Source organism: Pseudomassariella vexata (assembly GCF_002105095.1).
Source record: "Pseudomassariella vexata strain CBS 129021 chromosome Unknown BCR38scaffold_6, whole genome shotgun sequence".
Lineage (NCBI taxonomy): Eukaryota > Fungi > Ascomycota > Sordariomycetes > Amphisphaeriales > Pseudomassariaceae > Pseudomassariella > Pseudomassariella vexata.
Genome location: NW_024467961.1, coordinates 2,133,088 through 2,156,527, shown reverse-complemented (window position 1 = coordinate 2,156,527; position 23,440 = coordinate 2,133,088). Strand labels below are relative to the sequence as shown.

The 23,440-nt window shown below is 52.5% G+C and overlaps 9 protein-coding genes across 9 annotated transcripts; 3 read left to right on the top strand and 6 right to left on the bottom strand.

The window, feature by feature from the left end:
* Window positions 1-4,812: 4,812 nt before the first annotated feature.
* On the top strand, window positions 4,813-8,607 carry BCR38DRAFT_484812 (uncharacterized protein; the record flags this gene model as incomplete). The annotated part of the gene is made up of 1 exon (XM_040863793.1): window positions 4,813-8,607. The coding sequence occupies one exon, from the start codon at window positions 4,813-4,815 to the stop codon at window positions 8,605-8,607; it is 3,795 nt and encodes a 1,264-aa protein (XP_040716536.1).
* Window positions 8,608-9,166: 559 nt separating this feature from the next.
* Window positions 9,167-9,762, bottom strand: BCR38DRAFT_196304 (uncharacterized protein). Its single transcript, XM_040854057.1, has one exon. The coding sequence runs from the start codon at window positions 9,539-9,541 to the stop codon at window positions 9,200-9,202; it is 342 nt and encodes a 113-aa protein (XP_040716535.1). The 5' UTR covers window positions 9,542-9,762; the 3' UTR covers window positions 9,167-9,199.
* BCR38DRAFT_196365 (uncharacterized protein) lies at window positions 9,656-10,681 on the bottom strand. Its single transcript, XM_040854059.1, has 3 exons — window positions 10,562-10,681; window positions 9,996-10,493; window positions 9,656-9,827 (listed from the first exon to the last, which is right to left on the bottom strand). The coding sequence occupies exons 1-3, from the start codon at window positions 10,579-10,581 to the stop codon at window positions 9,770-9,772; spliced, it is 576 nt and encodes a 191-aa protein (XP_040716534.1). The 5' UTR covers window positions 10,582-10,681; the 3' UTR covers window positions 9,656-9,769.
* Window positions 10,682-11,533: 852 nt separating this feature from the next.
* On the bottom strand, window positions 11,534-13,466 carry BCR38DRAFT_409086 (uncharacterized protein; the record flags this gene model as incomplete). The annotated part of the gene is made up of 7 exons (XM_040858338.1): window positions 11,534-11,696; window positions 11,792-11,960; window positions 12,004-12,194; window positions 12,250-12,510; window positions 12,807-12,973; window positions 13,139-13,358; window positions 13,393-13,466. The coding sequence occupies 7 exons, from the start codon at window positions 13,464-13,466 to the stop codon at window positions 11,534-11,536; spliced, it is 1,245 nt and encodes a 414-aa protein (XP_040716533.1).
* A 421-nt stretch (window positions 13,467-13,887) lies between these two features.
* BCR38DRAFT_409085 (and other transporter-domain-containing protein) lies at window positions 13,888-14,408 on the top strand (the record flags this gene model as incomplete). Its single annotated transcript, XM_040858337.1, has 3 exons — window positions 13,888-14,087; window positions 14,155-14,239; window positions 14,307-14,408. The coding sequence occupies 3 exons, from the start codon at window positions 13,888-13,890 to the stop codon at window positions 14,406-14,408; spliced, it is 387 nt and encodes a 128-aa protein (XP_040716532.1).
* BCR38DRAFT_196341 (uncharacterized protein) lies at window positions 14,169-15,003 on the top strand. Its single transcript, XM_040854058.1, has 2 exons — window positions 14,169-14,239; window positions 14,307-15,003. The coding sequence occupies exon 2, from the start codon at window positions 14,405-14,407 to the stop codon at window positions 14,909-14,911; it is 507 nt and encodes a 168-aa protein (XP_040716531.1). The 5' UTR covers window positions 14,169-14,239; window positions 14,307-14,404; the 3' UTR covers window positions 14,912-15,003.
* A 13-nt stretch (window positions 15,004-15,016) lies between these two features.
* BCR38DRAFT_409084 (uncharacterized protein) lies at window positions 15,017-15,730 on the bottom strand (the record flags this gene model as incomplete). The annotated part of the gene is made up of 3 exons (XM_040858336.1): window positions 15,017-15,398; window positions 15,490-15,524; window positions 15,689-15,730. 3 exons carry the CDS (start codon window positions 15,728-15,730, stop codon window positions 15,017-15,019), a joined length of 459 nt encoding a protein of 152 aa, XP_040716530.1.
* Window positions 15,731-15,762: 32 nt separating this feature from the next.
* BCR38DRAFT_196296 (uncharacterized protein) lies at window positions 15,763-17,571 on the bottom strand. The gene is made up of 2 exons (XM_040854056.1): window positions 16,257-17,571; window positions 15,763-16,125 (listed from the first exon to the last, which is right to left on the bottom strand). The coding sequence occupies exons 1-2, from the start codon at window positions 17,365-17,367 to the stop codon at window positions 16,118-16,120; spliced, it is 1,119 nt and encodes a 372-aa protein (XP_040716529.1). The 5' UTR covers window positions 17,368-17,571; the 3' UTR covers window positions 15,763-16,117.
* Window positions 17,572-21,968: 4,397 nt separating this feature from the next.
* On the bottom strand, window positions 21,969-23,440 carry BCR38DRAFT_432595 (pyridoxamine 5'-phosphate oxidase-domain-containing protein). The gene has a single exon (XM_040860195.1). It carries the CDS (start codon window positions 23,211-23,213, stop codon window positions 22,239-22,241), a length of 975 nt encoding a protein of 324 aa, XP_040716528.1. The 5' UTR covers window positions 23,214-23,440; the 3' UTR covers window positions 21,969-22,238.

Sequence of the window (23,440 nt, the reverse complement as noted above, 5' to 3'; positions counted from 1 at the left end):
GAGTTGAGTCGGTTGCTCCGGAGGTTGCGAAGACATTGTTAGTCTTCACAGACAAACAAAACGGACTATGCTGCATTGAACATGCAGGGAACTGGACTTCCCCAAAGACTTCGACTTATCCATAGTTGGCTGAAGTGACACTATCGTGATGGTTCTACACGGTCATGACCAAAAATCAAGGCAGACAACATTGGCTGCAGACCACAAGTGTACTTGCAACATCGGTAAACTCTAGTTTTCGAAGATTCCCAGAGGAGGTCTATTCGATGCTTGTAGTTGGTTGTGGGTTATGTTCTTGTTCATAGAGTCTGCGATTTGTCCAACCTATAGGCGCCACGATGACTCCAGGTTGCTGGTGGTGCATTGGTCCAGTCGGTCGTGGCTGGAAAGAACTGCTGAGAAATCGCCGGTAATTTGATGGGATCAGGATTCACTGTTGGCTGTAATGTCAACCCTTCCAATGTCTCCGGCATTTCCCATAGTGAGTGATAGGACTGATGGAGAGACCGTAGATGGGACGGATGGATTACTGTCTTTCCCTCGGTTCGCAATGTAATGATTCATGATTAGCCTAGTTGCCCATGTCCTAATCTACTGAACTTTCATGAACTAGACGCGGCTATTTCTGATCCGATTGTAAGTTTGATTGTTCAGCTCTGTCTTGCGTCGAAGTGTGTTCAGGGTTGTTGAGCATTGCTGTCATCGATTCCGTCTCCTTCCCGGTCTTTCTAGGCTTACATGAAGGTAACTCCTACAGAGTTGTTGAGTATAATTTTCTTCGAGAAGGATTCTCCATTGAACAGCCACTCTTTGGATGTGACATATTGTTGACGAGTCACGAACGTGCATCACACATAGGGCTGAAGAAAGGCCTTGTCTTGAGCAAATTGAGGTGGTTCAAGCTGGCCCGGAATTAACCAGATTCCTCTTTCTTGTTTTCCCCGGCTCGGGCGATTTCCGGATTGATTGCCCTGCTGCCCATCTCGGACCGAGCCAGGTTGATAGAAAATAGGCCAATCGCTTGTGGAGGAAGCCAAAGAACGAAATGCCAATTATCCCCATAAGGACGTTGAGTCAGTACCGACCACAGGGTTGTATACATTCCCGAGATAACGTGAGCGACGGTTCCAAGGCTCTGGATCGCGGCCACGTTGGTCACGTTGCAGCCATGATGTGCCGGGTCCACTCCACAAACATCATTGGACGTGCCGTGAAGCATGCAAGTGTTTTCTGTGGGGTTTGCGTTGTGCTCAATGTTGCAACTGGCAAGACTTCCACGCGGATTGCATGACGCCTGGGACATTCCCTAGCTCGCCTTCCGGCCGGCAAATTCGCAAAAGCGGTTGCGAAAGCGGGATCGCCAGATGGCCAGCTAACCTCGTTTCGAGTCAGGAAAATTGCGAATACAGGGAGGAATAATCCTACATATCCATTCACCATCGTGCAAGGCTAGAGTCGAGAGTTTGGATGTCGTTGATGCGGCTGGAGCTGTCCGCCTGTCAGCACTGTCCTTCTTTTGAGAATTTGGGGGGGGAGATGGGGGGAGGCGGGGGTCAACAACAAAGAGATGCGGAGCAAGCAGTAACGGTTGCGTCGCGTGGTCGCGGCAGGCAGCGCACATACTTGACAAAAGTACCTATCTAAGTATGGATCAAACTTGTTGATAAGCCTCTAACCGCATTGACCACCTTTTTGCATGCACCCCCATTTTGCAGGGTCTAACTGAATCAACCTAAATACTTCGTCCATATTATTTATATACAGAACATACTTAATTTAAGTGTCCGAAGACTTAGATATATTCTTTCGAGCCCTCTTTTTAGGAGGGACCCTTCCTTCGAGAAAAGTATCAATTTCTAACTGCTTATCGGGTAAAATAGGCCGTATTCGCTTATTTCGCTTGTCCTGGGCTGTTCGGATCGCTGATAAGTTAACGAATACTTTATTCGGGTCTGGCTCGACGGGCTGGTGTATATCTGGAGCGTATTTATCGAGTTCTTTATATAGTTGCTCGTTTTCGATACGTAATTTGGCATTCTCGGCGGCCTGGAGTGTAAGGGCCTTGCCCGCCTTGCCTACTAGGGTACGAATCTTACGAGATACCCGGCCCTCGGCTTTCTCTATCGACTGTAGTTGGCTAGATAGTTGGTGCGCTTTCTGAGGAGTAAAAGCAACTAAAGGTGGTGATATATGAGGCGGAGGATCTGGTGTATGAGGCTCCGGAGGATCACAAGATACGTCGACTAGTCCTTCGGAGCCTAGGGGCCATATACCAGTCTTCCGCCAGCCAGAAAGTCTCGGATCTTGGTCGAATCGGACGCTCTAACTCGGCTAGCATCTACGACGCGCCCAATTTTGGTACGTATCTGTGGATGGCGGCTAACGAAGTGATCCACCCAGTGTTGGCCGAGTGTATTGTTATCCCCTGGAGCAAGGAGGATTTCGGCAGCGAAGTCGGTCACATAACGCTTGCTAGGAGCCCGTCCACACACTTCTTCGTGTAGGATCCAGTTCACGATAACCTCCTCTTGCTCTGGAGTCAACTTTTGTTGCCTGGAGGCGGCGTCGCGATGCGAATTACCGTGACGAATACGGTAGGACAGTGTAGTCCCCTTGATACCGTACCGATGAGCTGCTACGGCCTGGGAAGAGCCCTGACGGACAAGCTATTTAGCGCGTTCGATTCGCTGCTCAAAATCGTCCAGACTATTCTCCACTGGATTAGCCATTTTGTACGTAGATAGGGAGCAATTGCGAGGTAAATTGAGAGACGTCGTGTTGTTGAGGCGTAGAAATTCCCTGCAAAATGGGGGTGCATGCAAAAAGGTGGTCAATGCGGTTAGAAGTTGGTTGGCCTGGGAAACTGGTTGTCCTTTGGCCACTGGCAGTACGAGGGCACGGATGTGGTCGCCTCCCCTGCGGACAAGCTCCCTGGACGTATTTCATTCCCCGGTTGATGTAGTGGAAATTCGTATTGTCGAAATCTTGAATACTTACAGAAGTTATTTACAGGAGTCCACACACCGCTGCACCAGGCCAACACCACTACCAGTGACCAGGAAACACGGGTTTACAAGACTGTCTGTCTGTTGATCAATGCGCTCTGTGGTCGAACGGCAAATGAGCTACACGAATCACAGCAAACAGAATTGTCTTACAATAGAAACAAAAAGCAAAGCAAGAAAAGGATAAAATGTAAATATATCAATAAACTAAAATGAAGGGAGAAGGTAGCGATCCGACTCGTGCACGTATCCCCGGATGGCCATGGCACTTCGGGCCTGCTCTGCGTTTCGAAGTAGAGTGGAAGAGACAATGCTGAACATATGTTTCGAGTTGTCTTGTTGGATGTGGTTTCTGAGGTACCGGCTGTCTCGTCCATCTGATAGGTCTGCGCGGTTGGTGCTGACAAGATAATACGTACAGGTCAAGTATATGCATATGCAGCTTTCATTACCGAAACAATTTAGACGGCCAGTCTGTGCCCCTTGTACGCCCAGGGTATTTCGGAAGGAAAAGGAACACAACGATGTTATGACTATCTTACCCTGTCCTGACCTTGCGAAGGCAATTCTCGAGACAGTAGAAGCATAATATATGAGAGCATGCTAATAATACACCATCATCCTAGCAGCCTGCCCGTAGACCTGGGCAGGTTGATGCTGCTCACTTGAGCACCTTGGCGTGCTGTGCCCAATTCCTCTAGAAGCCAGTTGCTACTTGCGGTCTGCTCATTAATCTTTTCGTCGACCTCACCTCGATATCCTTCCTCACCCTGCGCTGCGCCTCTGTTTCTGTTTTTTTGGGTCCTCCGCCTCGCAAATAGTGTTCCCGTCGCCTTGCTGACACTTTCAAACCACGGTCGCGAAATCACTATTTTCCAGCTGGACCCCAGCTGCAACCTGCAAGCCGAGACAAAGCCATCTCTTTTTCCCATTGTAGCTCCTCAAGCATCTGACTTCCCCATTCGTCGTCGTGCATCGCCTTTGCAATTTGCATTCGGCAGCTTGCTGCTTTCCGACCTACGTCCCCCCGAACGAACGAATAATTGCACCCCTTTGGTCTTTCAAAGGGGCGCCCGTTACTCGAGCACCTTCTGCTGCTGCAGGTCTTATTCCTCCGACCCTCGCAGCTTCCGTAGCTGCGCTCTCGTGCATTTCGAACCAACGAGTCAAAGGATAGAATTCAGATCCCCGCGCGCGACCAAAACAACCACCGCCCAACCTGACAGGCTAGCGTTTCTCCCGACAAATACGCCAGCCCCTCCTCGAGATTTATCGCACATCGCACATCGCATCTAGACTAGTTCCTGGGGGTGCCTAGATCTTGGGGTCCGGACAGTCCCACGTGTTGAATTCTGGGGACGTCAGGGAGGACTGGTGATGTCTTAATTGGCGAAAAAAATATACCCCATCAGCTGAAGAGGGAAAAAGCCTCGCTCTCGGAGGCCACTGACCGAACTTTGCACATTCCCCTGCCATGCGCATATATCGACGCCGACGACGATTACAGCAAGAATAGACTAGACCGGCGAGTCCTAGAATGATAGACTACCGGCAGCCGCAACTTTTGTTCCGGGACATACTGCAAGGCGCTCGCCATTCATGACGACGGGGCTACGGGCACGCACGCGAATCACGAATCTGGCTCTCGGGATCTTACTGGAGAAAGAGGTGGATGGCCGAGGCGCATGCACATGTAACATCGAATACGACATAGAGCTTCCCCGTTATGCTTTTGGTTTGGCCGCACCCGAGAAAGGCAAATGCGAATATATTTCAATCGCTGGTATAAATGCAGCCAAACCAGACGATGAATGGCATTCTCCCGCCGGGAATGGACGGTGGGACGCGCAGTGGTGGACACGTTGGAAGATTGCCCCAAGGTACAGCCATCACACTCCCTCGTGGAGGCTCAGAGAGGGAGAGAGGGGGGGATAGATCCAACTTCAGAACTAGTGCCAGTCGCAGCACCATTCGTACTGTCACACCTGAGCCCGCCGAGCATGGGCACGCCACGACGGACACAAACATAACACAAGCACCACTGGACCGGGCTTACGGCACTACGTCGCCCCAAACATCGCCCCGGCCGATACCTGGTGGGGAGCGGAGACGGCAGGGAGTCATTTTCAAAGAGGCATACGGCGGTTCCTTCGATAGCTCCGAGTCGAGTCCACCGCAGCACCAGAGTACGGCGGTCAGGGCGCGCACCCAAACAATGGATACGGCGCTCGCCCTTCGGCAGCAACAGACAGCAGCTTCGTCAACTACATCTCGGCACAGAGTGGGTTCGCTCTCCTCGTCGGGCTCGATCCCCTTCACCGACGTCGACGGCAGCCGCGTCCCCCCCGTCACCAATGTCGAATCCGTGGGATATCCCTCTATCACGCCCGCACCGCCGCCCGATCTCAAAATAACCGTTTCGTCGTCCAGGGACAAAAAGGGCCAGTCCTCGTCTTTGTCGAACAGGCGACTGATCAAGCGGGCATCATCTCGTCCTACCTCACCATTGATTTCCCCGCCTCCTTCTGTGGACTCGCTACCAATTCCGATCCCGACCGACGATTCTAATAAAGTACTGCTGCTCATGAAGACATTATGCGGGCGGATGAGAGGCGAAGTAGAATACCAGAGTGAGCAAGGTGGCCCATGGTATCGTGGTATATGTTACATCGACGAGGAAAGGGGCAGCTTACTATTCGATTCTGGCCAGAGTGCGCCGTTCCACATGCCCATAGTTGCGGACCTTCGAGGGTGCAGGGTGCTCCCTGTCGACTTTCCCGAATCGGGCACAAAGTGCTTGGAGCTTGCCAACTCCAAAGCGGGCATCGAACTGCTCCTTAGGCCGCTTTTGGCTGCCGAATTCGATCTATGGCTTGCTGCTCTTCTCTGCTGGCAACAGCTCAAGCCCGGTGGAATCCGGCTTCCCAGCGGTAGGGGTAACAACTCGCCCGTGGCAGGACGACCAGATTTGCGGCGGCGCGGTTCATCAGCCACCGGGTCTACGAGTTCTAAGGATGCCGCCATCATCAAGGTTGGCAAGGTCATGTTGTGGGACAAAGGTGTGGCCAACTCCCCCCGCGCCATTGTCAAGCGGCCGTCCACACGCGACTTGCGGGGCTCAGCTACAGCCTGGAGAAGGGTTTCGTGCATATTGCAAGATAACGGCGAATTCAAACTGATGACGGAGAACGATGTCACGGTTCTATCCGTCATTGAGCTCTCTCAACTATCTCGTTGCGCTGTGCAACAGCTCGACAAATCTGTCCTTGACGAGACCTATTGCATTGCCATCTTCCCCATTTATTCCTCCACATCCCGCCAACTCTCCATCTTCAGACCCGTCTACATTGCACTCGACTCACGCGTGTTGTTTGAAGTTTGGTTTGTCCTCCTGCGGGCTTTTGCCGTACCGGATCTGTACGGCATCGGGGCAGGATCCGACCAGGTTTCCGAGATCACCAATTTCGAAACCGAGTTTGATGGACAGATGTTCCGCTTAGAGAAGACCATAGAGGTAAGGCTCACGGAGGCAAAGATTCGGACGGTGAATCCTGCACCTGAACAGCACGAGCGCTATGGTCGAGGTGATCGTGACGCTGGCAGCGGTAATTACTTTGCAGAGGTGATCCTAGACGGTGAAGTGCGAGCGCGGACGACAACGCAACCCACGAACAACCCCTTCTGGAGAGAGGCGGCCCAGTTCACAGAGCTTGCCACCGCTTTACCATATCTATCGATCGTCCTTAAACGAGTCGATGGCAACCTCGAGGGCTTCAGCCAACAGCTTCAAGCCTCGCTAGGCTTGCCCAAAACCGGAAACCTGACGGAAGTCATGTGTGGATCTGTCGATATACAGTTGGACAAGTTGGAGCGAGGTAAAGACCATGAGCAGTGGCAACAGATCCTAGATGAGAAGAATGAGTCGATCGGAAGCATGCTCGTCAAGATCAACCACCAAGAGCTCGTTGTGCTCATGACAAAAGACTATGAAGTGCTCTCGGACCTGCTACATAAGTTCAGCATTGGCTTAACAAACCAAATAGCTTCGGCTATGCCCCAACAGTTACGGAGACTTGCCGAGCTATTTCTGAACATCTTTCAAGTCACAAACAAATCCAGCGAATGGCTTATGGCGCTGGTCGAAGAGGAAATTGATGGTCTCAGCGGCCCAAATAGCATGAAAAAGATGCGTTTTAGCCGGCGCCTGAAGTCCAACGACTCTAATGCCTCGGCTAGCGAGAGGGAGCTGCTTGTTCGTGACATGGGCAAGTCGCTTGCTGGAGAAGCGAATCTACTTTTCCGTGGCAACTCGCTCCTGACGCAAGCTTTGGAGTGCCACATGCGACGCTTGGGCAAAGATTACCTCGAAGAGATCCTCAGCGACAAGATTTTCGAGATCAACGAGATCAATCCAGACTGCGAGGTAGACCCGATCAAAGTCCGCGGAGAAGATATCAACCAACACTGGACGCAGTTGATGCAATTGACGAATGAAGTCTTCGAGTGCATTGCAAGCTCGGCTACAAAGCTCCCGGCGGAATTACGACAGATTCTGAAGTACGTGAGGGCTGTAGCCGAAGACCGCTATGGGGACTTTCTCCGGACCGTAACGTACACGAGCGTGTCTGGGTTTCTGTTCCTGCGCTTCATTTGCCCTGCCATCCTCAATCCGAAGCTATTTGGCCTACTGCGCGACAACCCCCGACCGAAAGCTCAGCGGACCTTGACGCTGATTGCCAAGGGCCTCCAAGCTTTAGGCAACCTGGCGACTTTTGGCAAGAAAGAAAGCTTCATGGAGCCCATGAATAAGTTCCTCAACCACCAGAGACAGCCTTTCAAGGACTTTATCGACCAGGTTTGCTCCATCTCTGCGGAGCGTAACGGTGTGACGCTCCCGGCCACCTACACAACGCCTATCACCATCCTCGGCCGTCTTTCACCGATTTCCAGAGAAGGCTTCCCGGCTTTGCCATACCTGATTGACCACCCCCGAAACTATGCGGCTTTGGTGAAGCTCTGGCTCGAAGCTCACCATGCCAACGACCCCAGTTCGCACATACTAGAAGGTGAGCTGGCGCAATTCCACGATGCCTGCGTTCGACTTCAAAAGCGATCAGACGATTGCATGGCTAGGATCGAGAGCATTCGCGCGGCCGAGACGATGTCGATTCTCACGGATGACGTTACGGAAAGTCTCGAGAAGACGTCGCTCGTTGACCACGCCCATTTGGCCTATGTGAACCAACCAGCCTGGATGGAGAACGATCCGTACCGGGCTCCTGGCTCATCCGGTAGTGAGCAGGAGGGTGGCGATCGCTCCATCTTTCGCGATCTCAATTTTCGGAGCAATCGCGATGGTAGTTCGCTACGCCAAGTGTCGGACAGCTCCGAGATATCGCACACGGGGGGTACGCTGCGCCGCAACGGAATCAACCCGCGACAGTTCCTAAGCGGGTTGATAGGCGGAAAGAAACACAAGAGCGAGGGCCACACTTCTACACCCTCGTCGATGCGCGAGAAGAACCGCGACAAGGAGGGGGGGAGCCGAAGCATGCTGGGCGGCTTTTCGGAGTCGTGGCAGAGCGATAACTCGAGGCATTAGTACTGCTCCCGGTTGCTGCGCCGACGGCGGTCACTTTCTTTGGGTACGAAAAGGGGTAGAAAGGTGCTAAGGAAGAGCGTGGTGAAATGAACGGGCTGGCTGGTTTTATTTCCTGCATCTGGTGGACGAAAACAACAACTTTGCATAAAACAAAGCATTTTCAGGCGTGATATAGAACCATCAAGATTCACGATGCGGACTGGATGGGCAGATGTGTTCTGGTAGGGGGAAAGGGGAGTTTGTTGCCGGTCTGTTCGCGGGCGAGAGTGGGTAGGTGGGCGAGTTGCATATAAGCATGCAAGCGACTGTTTGGGGGGATTCTCGCCTTGCCTGTACTGATACCCTTTTCTTTTTCTACTTTCTTCTAAAAGGCATGTACATGGAGTCGGAAGGGGTAGGAATAGGGCGAACACTTTCGGGTTGGTCACCCAGGCTCTCAACACATCCATGTACTATTATAGTAATTCATGTAAATGACAAAAGACTCGCACCACGTGCAAGCAAAACAAATCACAGTAGCTTCTAACATGCACAGCACCATGGGGCCATAGTCGTGCTCTCGTATGTGAGTAGCACGAACTCATGCCATCATTTAGCCGGAGATGCCTGCGACCCCAGAGGAACAATACGTTAAAGTTTTACATCGGATCCCTTCCATCTCCAACCGATCAAGATCGCAGTCGCCATGATCCGGCATAGCCATGTCCGCATCCAAATGGTGCCTCACAAGTAACACCGAGACCTCATCGCGACACGACCACAGATCCTTGCACCTCCGCTGCCAGAGCTCCAAATCCCGTCTCAACTTATTAAGAACCAGCACATACGTAACCCAGGTCCTGGGCGAGATTAACCCGCTCAAAAGGGTCGGCCTCAAGATCGTACAGCTCCTCGGGCGGGAGAAGTAATCCCTCAGCGGACGGCTGCCGATCATCTTGGGGCTCGTGTCAGCGTTGCGGATGTGTCTTCCCAGGAGAGGAAGCCGGAAATGTCGGCCGCGGAGGGGAAGTCGAGGCGCCACACCAGGTTGCGACAAAGCGCGTGGGCCAGTAGTCGGGTACTTTCAAATTGACATCAGTCTCCGGGCAGTTTTGCGTGCTATCGTCCCAAAAACACAAGCTTATGGGGTACTAGTTCCTCAGTTCCAGAAATCTGGACAAGCCTAAGGTAGGCCAGGTAGGTAGACCCAGCTCAACAGGTCACAAGACCGTTGGAATTTGCTTCCAAGGTTAGTTCGTATAGCAGCAGCTCGTGTATGCGACGTGACATTTTCCCCCAACAGCGCTGACAAGGGAGTCCCTGCTAGAAGGGGCAATCCGGCTGGATCACAGCATGAAAAGGATCATGGGGGGGATAAACATCATTTGACCATATATCAAACAGCCCACCTTGAAGATGATTTATCCATAGGTGCAAAGGCCTGGGGACTGCCTGGAATATTAGAAGTACTGGTAGGAGGAGGTAGGTAGCTCTTTACGCCGGTGTGGCCGAAATGGGTCCCATTGCCTTTGGGTGCTAGGTCACCAAATGATCCAGGAAATGGAAGGCTGAAGTTGTTGAACATGAGAGGGAGATACGCCTGTAGGTTGTCAAAACTGCTCGGGAGCTGGACATCACCTGCTGCGATCGTGTTGCCCGTCCCTGGTTCCAACCACAACCCAGTCAACAGCTGCGATTCCTCAACGTAGGCCGTGAATCCGAGAGGAATCGGGGCTGGCTGCCGCATAAGCTCGATTGTTGCTTGAGTCTGTAGTCGATGGAATTGCCACAGATGAAGAGCTGCGTTCTGGCGCGTGTTTCTTGTTGTCCTGTATGTCTCTGCGTGCCATGCGATATATTGCCGAGGGGTTGAGGACGTGTTCGGGCGTGAATCGAGAGGATACGGGCGGTTCCAGAGTCAGTAGTTTCAACAAATCATTCAGACCAGGATTTATGAGAGTCCCTCGAAACTTACTTCATGCTGTCTTGCGCCATGGTAGCCCGTTCAGGGGCTTACACTTCGGAAAGCTCGGCAAGCTTGGCAAGCTCAAATCCCTCATTTCTTAACATCTTGGACGTTGCGGCGTGCTTTTCGAATTTCTGTCCGATGAAGTGAGGATCCGGCTTTGATATAAACTCAACATCGGAATCATCTTCCTCAAAGCTCGAATATTTGCTTGGAGACACGACACGGCATGGCGTCTGACGGCACTGCCCGTATCGTTGGACGTCCCCAGCTGCTGAGATACATAGTGAACGATGACCCTCGACGAATCATGTGCTACGATAGGAAACCAAGTGGCGTCCAGAAGAGCAAGACTTGTGGCATGCTCAAAACATCGGTCCTGAACTCTCTTGAGAAAACCCCCCTACTCTGCAGGAAACGCGATGGCTTGACAGATCTGGAACAGCTCTTTTATACCAATACGAGTCAGATCACAAAGCGTCTGATGATAGGTAATGTGTAAGAGTAGATGCCCGCCCAGCTGCGACGACTCTTTGCACATATATGTGGCGGTCCGTGAGAATCGCAAGCTACTCATAAGGTCCTCACACCATACGAGCAGCTCCTTCTCTAAAGCCGCAAGCTCCGAGTCAGGTAGCTGCGGCATCCAGGTGATGTCCAGGTGCTTCACGAAGCTGTCATATGAGTCAGAAAAGTGGGAATACCCAATAACCAGGTTAACCAACCTGAGAACTCTTCTTCGTAGACTTCATAGTCTGACGAAATGAGCTTGAAGATTCAAAATATCGACGGGCCCCTTTATTCGATCCTGAACAGATATAAAGGGCAGGTATTCGCCCCGCTGGAGCACCTCCACCACGCATGGGACCTGCAACATGAAGCTAATTCGTTGCAGGGCGGCTGGATTTTGATATCACACTCGTTGATGAGGGTGAGTTCATGGACGCCTGATCCTACCCAGGCGTCCATGACATATATGCTTCACATCAAACGTCGTCTGGCTGCACGGCTGGACCAGTGGAGCTGGCCGTCCGAACTGCCGTTGCAAAGGACATCGGTGGACTTTTCCAGGTTGATCTGCCATGCTTTTGCCATGCGCACGCCCAAGCCAGTAAGCATAAAGGCGCTGGCGTAGCTTCCCACCCTTAAGTCATGTTCATGTAGAAGAACCGTTGTCTGCGAGGGTACTGTTAGGACATGTCATGCAGACTAGACATGATTTAAGAAACTCGGCTATACCATGGTATTTGAACTGAGACGTTGTTCATGTCGGAGGTTAACATGACCTTGGCTCTTTTCGCCCATGAGTTACCAGCCTGGGAGGGGGTTGGGAGGGAGATGGCGAACCCATTCGGGAGGTTCATGCGGTCGCGGCATTTCAAAGCGTAGAACCTAACAAGGCTGTCACCTGGTAGCCCATCACGAGCAAAGTGCCGCTACAGCCAGCTTACTTGGCTCCAAGAGCACATATGACATGCAGCAGGGCGCTCTGTTGTTGTATGATACGGGATTGGTCGTGAAGCTGTTGTATATACGTGGGCTGGTGAACGAAGCCGAAGCAACGGAGGTTGTGGATGTTGGGGAAGTACTCTTCCAAAGAATAGTTATCCCATCGTTATCGGGCAGCTCAGACGAAACGAGCCTATATTGATCAGTCACTTGTATCCCGTGCAGTCATTGATGCACTAGAATAATACCAGCTGAGAGACTTGGGGGACGGCGCTTGGCCGAAATGATTTGCTGCAGAGGCATTGCGGTCACCCTGCCGAGCTGCTTGGCTCGCCTCGGCCAGCGTGCGCGCTGGGGTGAGGGTTTGCAAGTTGTCCAATGGCTCTAGGGGCGGCGTGTGAGAGCTACCGAGCTCGGCGGCGACAGCCTCAACCGAAGCAGGTGCCTGTTTGTCATCATACAAGCAGTCCAGTTGTCTCTGTTGGCATCTGAGACAAATGGGACGTGCCCTGAACAACGTGTCTTGGAGTTTCTGCAGCTTCTACAGGGCCTGCAAGTCCTCAACTTGCGCAGGCCAGATTGAGTGCGAAGCAGGTTCCTGCGAGCATCCCTGAGTATCCCACCGGGCTGAAGACTACTACTCTGGCAGTATTGGGCACTCGGACAAGGCAAGCTCAGTCGGCTACAGTTCTGGCAGCCTCCGGGCCGCTCGTCGCACTTCACCTATGGATAGTCCCGTCGGCAGCGTCTTGCGTTATCGTGCACTATTTGTATTCTCTGCCGGCATGTTCGACAGCCTGCTTACACATTAGAGGCGCCGTAACAGTGGGCAAACCAATATCCGAACGTTGTTTGTTTTGTTTGACCCTGCTGCCAACATCCACCAAACCCTGGACCTGTCGGCTTGGTTCCATCGCGAAGATGGCGACCACGCCGACTTGGCCGCCTCTCTCCACAATTGCGGGTAGTAAGCTGCTTCATAGATTAGCCTTTTCGTTATTCGAGTATATGTATGACCCATGGGAACGACCGCTTCATCGAACCTTCACATCTGAAGTCACGAAACGGCTGCGAGTAATCCAGTGGGAAACTCAACACGAAAGCTAGACCAGGTTTCCGTTTCCAAATTCTTCGTACTGTGTCTAAATGTTGCCGCATTTCCAGCTCCACTGTGTCGCTCCCGCCAACCGCACCCTGGACCCATCTTTTCTTAGTGGTATGCCCTAGAAAATAAGCTGTGCTTCTGTCAAGTTTGTCCACGGGGAGAAGCAGCTTTGTTTCCCAAATCCGATAATGCGGTGCAATGCGGGAAAACAACTCACTTCGTCTTGCGGCCGCCGGCTTGTCCGAGTGTCCACTACAGCAAGCTAATTAGTCAGCTTACAACTCACTTTACGGTCCTAGAGGTCCTAAAGTGTCTTGCTTCCATTTTCAGACTGTTGGTCAAGTCTGCGCTGTCTGCCATTTGCTGGTGGGCCAAGGATAGAGGCCGTCAAGCTTTTGTTCCGCAACTCTATTTCATCGGGTCCTGCCTACAAAGTAGTGGAGATTCGAAGCTGTCTGGCACTGTGGATGTTTACTCACTTAGTATACCCACAGTTTGGCTTCGGTAGCATGAAATCGCCAGAATGAAGCCCGTGATCACCAATCTATGCGTCACCAGTGTGCTGGCCACAATAGGCACGGGCTTCGATGTATCGTCCGTGGTCAGCACCCTCGAGTCCCCAAGAAATGCATGGCCATTAACCCAGGACGGTTTGCCACCAGTTGGCGATATTGACAACACTGCAGGTAATTCAATATTGCTACTCTGCCAAAACGGATGCTAATGAAGACGTAAATAGTATAAAAGCTTCTTTGACAACTCCGACTCGGTGACCGCCAGTATGGCGGGCGGCTCCTTACTCGGCGCCCTCTTCTCTTCATGGACTGGAGACAACTTTGGTCGTCGTGATTCAATGTTCTATGGCCGCATCACTTTCTTCGTCGCAAGTACACTCATGTGCGCCGTTCAGAACCGGCCCATGGTGCTCGTCTCCCGTATCATCGACGGCTTTGCGGTTGGGATGCTGTCGAGTCAGGGCAAGTATACACATCTGAGCTGAAGCCATCCATTCGCGTTTTGCTTGGGCATGCTGATGTGATTTCTGCAGTAGCCCCATTTACATCGCCGAGATCAGCCCGCCATCACTATGCGGTCGACTCGTTGCGTTGCAGCAATGGATGATAACATGGGCAGTATGTCATGATACACGAGCCAGCGAGCCCGCCCTTTTCGATGCGGAACCTAATTCGGTTGTTACAGATTTTGATCGTGTATTTCGTGTCGTACAACTCTCTTGGCGTGTTGCCTGCTATTCCTGCCTCGGTCGCCCCGCTGGCTAGCAAGCAAGCGTCGATGGGATGAAGCGTTGGAAGTGCTCGCTCTACTGCGTGCTAAAGGAGATGCATCCGACCCTGAAGTTGTTGCTGAGTTGCAGCTTGTGCGGGAGAAAATACAATGGGCTAAACCCCCCTTTCGCAACAAGAAGCTCGCCGTATCCTGATTTCAAGACCAGGCTTGAAGGGCAGTGCCCACGTACAAGTTGGGCTGAGGTGGCCAGCTCTCGGAATATTGTACGTGTTCATTGTGGCATATTTGCGCATATCTGGGCACAGTGCAGCGTTGTTGACACCACCAGCGGTACTAATGCGCTGACGTACTACATCGTGTACATGTTCCATATGGCTGGTCTCACTGGACATAACACCGACCGTCACGTGGGTGGTACCTGGGGGCAGTCCCTCAAAAGCTATCATTGCTTGCTCCTATCTGTCCATCGCCACACATGCCTGTACATGGGGCTGAGTCGAACGCCTACGCCGCTCAGTTCCGACCACTCAATCAGGAACGCTAACTATCGTACATAAAAGCCCCATCGGCTGGATCTATCCGTCCGAGACCATCCCCCCTCTACGTCCGTACCAAGAGCGTCTCGCTGTCCCCCTGTTTCCAACTGGGCATGTGACTTCTCCCTAACTTTCCTTACGTCCCCGACATTCCAGAATATCCAGTGGAGGGTATACATAATCTTCGGCACCTTCTGCGTCGCCGCTATGACCCACGTGTTTCTGTTCTTCCAGGAGGGCCGGGGGAGGTCGCTTGAAGAAATGGACGATGGCTTCGACAGCAACGTGTACGCCTTTGGGAAGATGAGAGGCGATCGAAGCGTCTGGAGGAAAGGAGTGCGGCAGGAACCTGAAGTCCAGCTTGAGGAAGACAGAACCTCTGTGCCGGGACAGCTCTTGGCCGGCCCGGCGCCGCTCGTCTGACCGGATGACTCTGGCGACATTGGGATTCGTCCGTGAAGGTTGAACGTATGCTGGTCTGATGATGCCTGCTACACAACTTTGGATGCTTACCCATGTGTATCAATCATCAAAGATAACATGTAATTTCCAGGCCAGTTTATATTCTTTCGGTTCACGAGATCCCAGGAGCTGCTTACGTGTGAGAGACTGCTTGATTGGAGGTACCTCCGCTCTACCTGGCAGTCAGAGTTAGATACATAAGGGCCTGAGGCGAGGGATGAATGCTCTCGTGGGAAGATCGGCTTCCGTTCCGTTCCATTGCCCAATAGCCCAAAGTCCAAACAGTCCACTGCATATTAGAAGCTACCGGCCCCCGACTTCCTAAGCAGTGCTCACTTCTAACGGAACCAACTTCTTAGCTGGGTCTCGTTGTGGCATGGCATCCAACCTCCGAGCCACGTGCTGTGGAACCCCACATTAATGGGTACCTTGGCTGCCGACACCTCAGCTTTAGCTATACCCCCGTATGCTAATCACGGTGAACGTCCAGTGCAGCGGTCGTAATCGGCTTTTGCTTGCCCAAGTTCCCCGTGCCGCGACCTAAGTGCATACTACGTATATACTTCCAATTAGCTTGTCGGAATTGGTCCCCAAAAATGCCTATGGGTGAATCCTTTATGCCAACTCCAGCGCAATGCTATGCAGGCGAGCCGTCCAACAGTAGTACATGCGTCATATGTGCATAAGTAGTCAATTCGGTATATAGCTCCGTCGCTCGTCAAATCAGACGTCGTCATCAGATATCAGATGCCTCGTGCAGGCAAGCTACGCAGCTGCGACGACTACCCATCAGCCCTGTCGACTTGAAGTGGTGTTATGAAGTTTGTGAAGGTATCCATGTCTTGGACACCTTCATCATCTACCTCCAAAATGGCCCGTTTGCTAGGGTATAAGTGTGACGCACCGCTGGGATCCCGCCGCATGCTCATAGGCCGATAACTTCGAGTTTTGGTAGGTTCAGGCTCGTTGAGAGCATTTGGATTCTCCTTGAGTATGCGTTCCATTTCTTTATCGGCCACCTCCTTGGTCAGCCCGAGCCGCTTCTTGATTTTCTCAATCTCGGCACTGCACTCTCCATCGCGTAGAAATTGGTGAGCCGCATGTTCGCACATGCTCTGTACATATTCGAGTCCCTTGTCCAGATCATCGTAGACATCATTGCCGCCTTGGCCAAACAAGCCCAAACCGCCACCGAAGCGATCGGTGCCGCGCATAGCGACCAAGCTGGGGCCCGTCACCCGCATCGTCGGGCCCATATCGCGCGTGCTCAGGTAATGTAGCCTGAAGCTCTCTTCGGCCTTGTCCTTTGGCCGGGCGGCCACGAGTTTGGGGTCTGCGGCAATCAAGGCATCGCCTGGTTGCAGGTCGCCGCCGTCGTCATCGTCGTCGCCGTCCTCGGGCATCTCGAGTTCGGCTAATCGCTTGATTTGGGCGACCTTGGCCGCCATCTTTGCCTTTCGCATCATGTTCCGCGACGCTGACACAAATTTGACGAGCTCTTCAAAAAATGACTGCACGTAGCTGTCGTAATACACTATTATCATGCTCCGAGACCTATATGCAGGCACCTGGCCTTCGCTACTCATCATGGATTCTGTTTTTTGGCGCTTCTGGACAGTCGCCTGAGCGCGCTTCCGTGCGGCCGCCACTACCTCGTTGGTCTGTCGTTGGATTGTGGACGGCGACTTGGTATCGCTGGCAGGACTCGAAGGGTGTGGTTGCTGGTCCGAGGCGTTGTGCGCCGGATAGCCTGGTAACGCTGGCGGTGGCGTCGTATCTCGGTCTCGACGTTCGGTAGCAGCTGGAGGGAATGCTGCTCCATCTTCTTTGGGCTTCAATGACTCTGTTGAGCCCTTATTTCTGAGAGACCGGGCGGTGGAAGCGGGCTTGTGTTCTTGACCGAGCTTGGCCAGGTCTCGCTGGCGCTGCTCGATTTGGCCGTTGAGATCATCGAGGCGTTTGACCCAGTCCGGAATGTTGGCTATGAGCCCCTTCAAAGGCGCTGGCTCCATCATGATATGCCTCTAGGTGGTGGTGGTGGTGGTGGTGGTGATGTCAGATGCGTGGGGTGTAGCACAGCACACACTTGCGCCGACTTCGACGGGTTGGTCGACGACAAGATGCTAATCAGCTGGGCGTGGGCATTGGTCCGGAGAAGAAGGCGAATCGGTGGAAATGTGGCAAGGGTTGGGGGCGCAGCAGCAACGGCAAGGTGATGCGTTTTTGCTTTCACGGAAAATTGAGGGACAATTCGATCTGATTCAGGCGGATATGGAGGTACCCCAAGGCTAATAAAGTACGAACGTACACTTCTGCGTGTTCGCATAGAGCGAATAGGGAGCATGGGCCCCCCTGCTAGTCGAATGTTGCGGCGCGGGTCGACTTGGATATTGCGACCTTGGGAAGTTGCGACCAGAGGTAATAATGAGCTGTCTCCTCTGTAGTGGTTGTGTGGTGGATTGTCGAGTAAGGTGGTTGTCGTGGTCTGCCAGAGAAAAAGAGGTGAGTTGGTTGTGCGTTTGGACTGATGGCCAGCTCGAAGAAAAGGTGGGGGAAGACGTCCACGAGCATGCAGCTCTTGTGTGTGTGCGTGTGTGCGTGTGTGCGTGTGTCGAGCTACTCCGTTCGGCAGAAGAAACAAGACCGAGCCCGACGATTATGAGATGCCTTTCTCAGTGGCTCGGTCACGACCTACACTCTCAGGTGGTCCGTCAGACTGTCTGTCTTGTGGTAAGAATCTACCTTACGGACAATCCTTGGTAGATATGAAGTTTCAAGGTTCATAAATGAGTCTCGCGGGCCGTGGTTGATAATATGACAAGTAACCGCAGGCATTGAGAAGAAGTGGATTGCGGTAGACAAGAAACTCCAAAAGCTGTCGGAGTGGTCGCCAAGACTTTAGCCGACCAGGAGGGGAAAGTTGCAGGAACGAAGAACGAGGAACGAGGAACGAGGTACGAAGTTCAAAGTACCTCGAGGTACCCTTTCCAATCTCACCATTTGCACTTGCATGCCAACGCCCACATGGCAGGGTTGTCTTAGCTGCAATCAACTCATTTAGCACCCATGCACTGACTTGCAGACAGATGCAGTCAGTCTGATGAGGGTGGAGAGGCTAGACGTTTGGACGACGTCGTCCTTCGTAGTCGGAGCGGACTTTGACTTGAATGAAGCTTTCCGCAATACACAGTACTACACCGATGAAACAACTTCGAATTCTCAACGGCTTTGGAAACTTTGTTCTTGACCGTCCGTTCCATCCCTTCCATTCCCTCTGTCCTCTTGCTGCATCTCACGTCTTGCTTCCGGCAGTGGCTCGGAATGGTGCCGGTGCGTTGCGGCGGGAGTACGGATGCAACGTCGAAGGTATCTTTTTATCGGCCCAGGTGCTTGCTGACAAGGCCGATCGGACACGCCAAACCGTGGCTGCAGATGCGGGTAGATGCGACAAGACAACCGTTGAGGATAATTGTTGTAGCCAAGGTCTCTTCATCAATGACAAGCTTCGTTTGGCTAGTCTGTCTGGCGCCATCAATCAAACTGGACGCAAGGATGATGGTTGCTCCAGTATCGACCATCCCCACATGTCGAAATTCCGGCACTCACCGCAATTGCCGCGTGGTAGATCTGATGGTAATCTGAAGTCGGATAGCGCAACACAGCATTCCCCGGCCGACGTAGCTCGACCAAGAAATTTGCATTAACGACGATGACGAGCCCGGACTCGAATTCTCGAATAGCATGAACAACTAAAATAGCCGCTAGGGTTTTAGTCCTACATGGACGGAGGGCAGCTCCCGCCTCTGCAGCACTAGCATCGAGCTTCGCTTTTGCTCGAGCATGCCTGCGAAACGGCCGCGTCCAAGTTGCCCTGCACCCCGATGCATCATCCTTGTATGATCTGCAATGAGAACAGAAGGTTGACATTGGGCATGTTTCACGCCCGCACTGTACATATAGTACACAGCTGGCTAGTTGATGCATCTGCGCTCGCTCTTGTCCTGACGCGGACGGAAAAGGCACACCTTTCAGCTGTCAAGGCGCCCGTAACCAAGTTCAACGTTACAGCGGCAAGCTACGGTTGGGCAAGACAGACACCACCAATGTGTAGCGACGGCCCTGCATCCCCACTGCAGTCACACAACGTCAATCATCCACAAGAGATTGCAAATGTAACCAGGTGTGAAGTTAATAATCCATTACAGTTTTAGTTCAGAACACGAGGAGAATACTTTCCATGATCGAGCAGTTATGCTGCTATCACCGTCCTGAATCGAATCTGTCGCTGATAAGTTTATCATCCCATTTCTCTCGATATCATGATGCAGTCGAGATTCGTGCTCTGAGGTTCCACTCGGGATAGTGGATAACGTGAGTACGATATTCCAAAGTTGCCACACTCTGGGGTAGGCAAATATATGTAGCCCACAACGGCATCTCCGATCACTCTATGTCGTGGCGCGTTACGGGGCTGACCAAGTCTCAATAACTTTTGTACCGGAACAGAGTTATGGCATCCGTGAAGCTGAAACATAAGTATAACGGCATCGAGCAAAGCAGCATGCGACGCGGTCCGCTAGAGGGTCGTTAACATACCATTTTATGGGGGGAGTATTCATCGTATGCCGGTGACTGGAACGCCTGGGCTTAACAAGTAGCCGGCCAGCCTATAGACGACCGACCAACTGCCCCACGAATTCGGGCTACCCGGTTCGCGCCTTTATCCCTTCAAGCTCACGGTTGAACATTATACGAAGTGTAATTGCAGTAACAAGTCAAGCACTTCGAAATGATGGGTTTAGAACTAAGCGTTACTGCGTATCTTCCAAATTTCGCACCGTCACCATTCAACAAAGCTGACCAACATGGGCCCATGTTGCGAGCGACAGCCGGCTTCTCGCACTAATAGATCCACAAAGTGAACGCAGAACTTGACCTAATACGGAATTGATGCTACTCTATATTGAGTGCTCCGCAGTACCCTGGAGAACAAAATCACAGCATACGTCCCGTACGAGATAGGAAGTACGGTTCAAAATCATAACAGGAGAACAGGTGGCGGGCAGATCTGAAGCCTGTCCTGTCAAATGGATCGTAATAATACATGTTGCCGATGATACGTTTCGAACAAGCATCTCTACGACGGGAATCCTTCTAGAAACACCGAACAGGATAATGCGCTGGGCTTCTAAAGACCAACCGGGTTCCAAACCATACAAGGCCAAAGTGTACGGTATGGAGAAAGATGTGAAATGGGCAGGCGTGCCCCCTGGCCCCCTTCCATATTGAAGATTTCGGCGCTGCATACGCAATCCTTCGAGCCCCTCCCGCCTTTCGGATGTATGGGCCGACGGGCATTTGGTTTCGTCGAGAATTCGTGGCATGCCAATCTTGCGTCCTGGGCGTTAAGAACACGACTGGCAAGAAAACGACACAGGTTTGAAACTGCGAGATCCGTCGCAGGAAATAAAAAAAAGGGAACGAAAAGCCGCGACCAACTTGCAGCCTCACCAGTACGCGTGTGTACTTTGTTCCTATACACCACAGTTGTATTATTATTACAATCACTACTATCGACCATTCATCTAACAGTACCCATGACGTCCACCGCAACGACATCCCCACTTCGTCAGACCTGTCACTTTTTCGCACATGAGCAACGATCAAAAGTCCGAGATTGTCGGTCAACCTTTGACTCGCTGGTTGTTGGTCGTCCTGAAAAAAGTGTCATGAGGCGCAAAGGGGTCTGTGGTAATCCCTGCGTAAGGGCCTCCGTAAGAGTGCGGTGGCATTACTATAGTAGCAGTGAAGAGCAGGGTGAACACGTGGAGAGCCGATCAAAATAGATGCATAGTGAAGTGTCCCCCACTACTTCGTCGGTCGTCGCAGGGGGGGAAGGGAAGGGGGGCGGTTTGGAAGGGCTAGAGAGGGGTTCGCAACCGGCGACCACCGCCAACTTTGAGCAACTATTGGGTCATTCTTTCTTCAGAGTCCATTCTCACACATCTTGCCATGCAGTACGAATACATTCTGTATATTAATGTCGACTCATCCGGCAAAGAGTCGTTCTAAAATTCCTGATTGCAAGTGAAGGAGGCTTCCAATTGCTTCGGCCATGTGGCAGACACTTGAGCCAACCTGGCGCTTAGGCAGCCACTCAGAGTCGCTTATGGCAAAGTTGGTGGTCAGCAACCCCTCGCCTCGTTGTCATCAAACCAACTGCATGAAGGCTGCGTGATACTTTTTTAGTCCATCGCGCTGCGCCGGCCAGTATGCCATGTGCCAACCATGGTTATCCGTCGATCATCTTAAATCGGGAGGATTGCATGCGATGCGATGCGATGCGACTTCCGCAGGCCAGGCCAGGCCAGGCCGACAGCCTGCTCGCAGTGCACAGTCGCACCAAAAACTTGACCGGGGTACCATTTCGACATTTTTTCATGCTTTCAATGCATACATGCTTTCGAAACGTCGTAAACCCCATTGCTAGGTGTAACATGAGAAAAACATGGAATTCGCGGGAATGAGGTTGACGAGGTGTGGCAATTTACCAAACCGTCGGGACAGCGAGCAAGGTCGGCAGATGGCTATTGCCTTGATTTTTTGACGATGACGCCGCCTACGCCTCTCAAGTGGTCAGATTGAGACCAGATTCGTCCAATTCAACGATAATACTCTCGCCACGTTGAGTTCGGATTTGCGGCTAAAGACACTACGTCGTATAGCCGACCTCACATGGACGACATGTCATCTCTAATCATTAAGCTGTAACGCCTCTGGAGTTAAGCCTATGGCCGAGGTGCCCGAGGTGGTGCCCGACAATGCAACACCATCATGTGCAACTGCAACTATGCAAGGCTTCCTGTCTACGCAGTGTCCACTCAGCTCAAGGCCATAGTTCGACCTTCTCCCACGCGCCCTCCATTATCCCGCCCGGCATCTCGGGCTCCGTCCGGCCCCCGGTGGTCAAACGGTACAACCATCTCCTGCCACGCACGGGACCGAAGAGGTCGGTCCTGTCGACCTCGTAGGGCACGATAACCACAACCCTAAAGTTCTTCCTCGCCGTCTCGTCGTGCAAGTCGTCCACCTTCTGCCCAAGCTCCAGTCCGTCATCGAAGGGTAGTTCTATGGGTAGGCCCGACGGCGGATTCTTGAACGTTCCTCTCATGCCCGGGGCCAAGTTCCCAAAGTGTGCCGTTATCTCCCTTCTGAAGCTCCATTCGCCATCCTTCCCGTCATCCTGCCTCTTCCTCTTCAGCATTCCCGCCCGGAGCATCTCCCGCGTCTCCCTCCCGCTCTCTGACGTCTCCACGTCTGGTCCCAGCACGTAAGCCCGTCCCCTCACCCGCCACTGCACCTTAGGCCCCTCAGCCCACCAGACGGCCTCGACAGGCCCTCCGCCTCCCGTCCCTTGCCACTCATTCTTGCCATCGTCAACTCTCGCTCCCCATAGTTCCGCCATCTTGTCCATGCGCACATCCGTCGTAAAAGTCGGAAAGTCGCTCTCGTAGACTTCCGGGTTGAGCTCTGCCTCGTTCTTAGGGTTGACAGGCAGCGACGCCCACATGCCCCGGAAGATGCACGTCCGCGCTCGCGGCACGTAGACGGACCTGTCGCCGACACCGCCGGTGACGCCGAACCCCGCTGATGCCGATGACGGCACACAGCGCACTGTGCTGAGTGTGAATTCGGGCAACTTCATGCCCTCGAGATGCTCCACAAAGAGGTTGCGCCACGGCGCCGCAGAGCCCGAAGCAGAGGAAGTCGTTGTTGACATCATGATGGTGCCGGACCCTAGGTGAGATGCGAGTTGCACGGCTCTTCGTACGAGTGGGTTAGTAAGTCCAAGGCGACGCATCAATGCGTCGTAGCAAGTAAAATGAGTTTTTTGTGTTTAGTTGAATGTGAAAAACATGTATTTGTGTGAACGGCGCCACGCCAAAGATTCTACAAAACGATGATTTAATGTTGAGACTGAGAGGTCCGCTTTTCGAACACAATTCAGACAAGTAAGTGGATGACGTCATAAAGCAGCAGGCGCGAATGCCCTCCCCTCATATTCTTTCGATTTCGGGTTGCAATTGA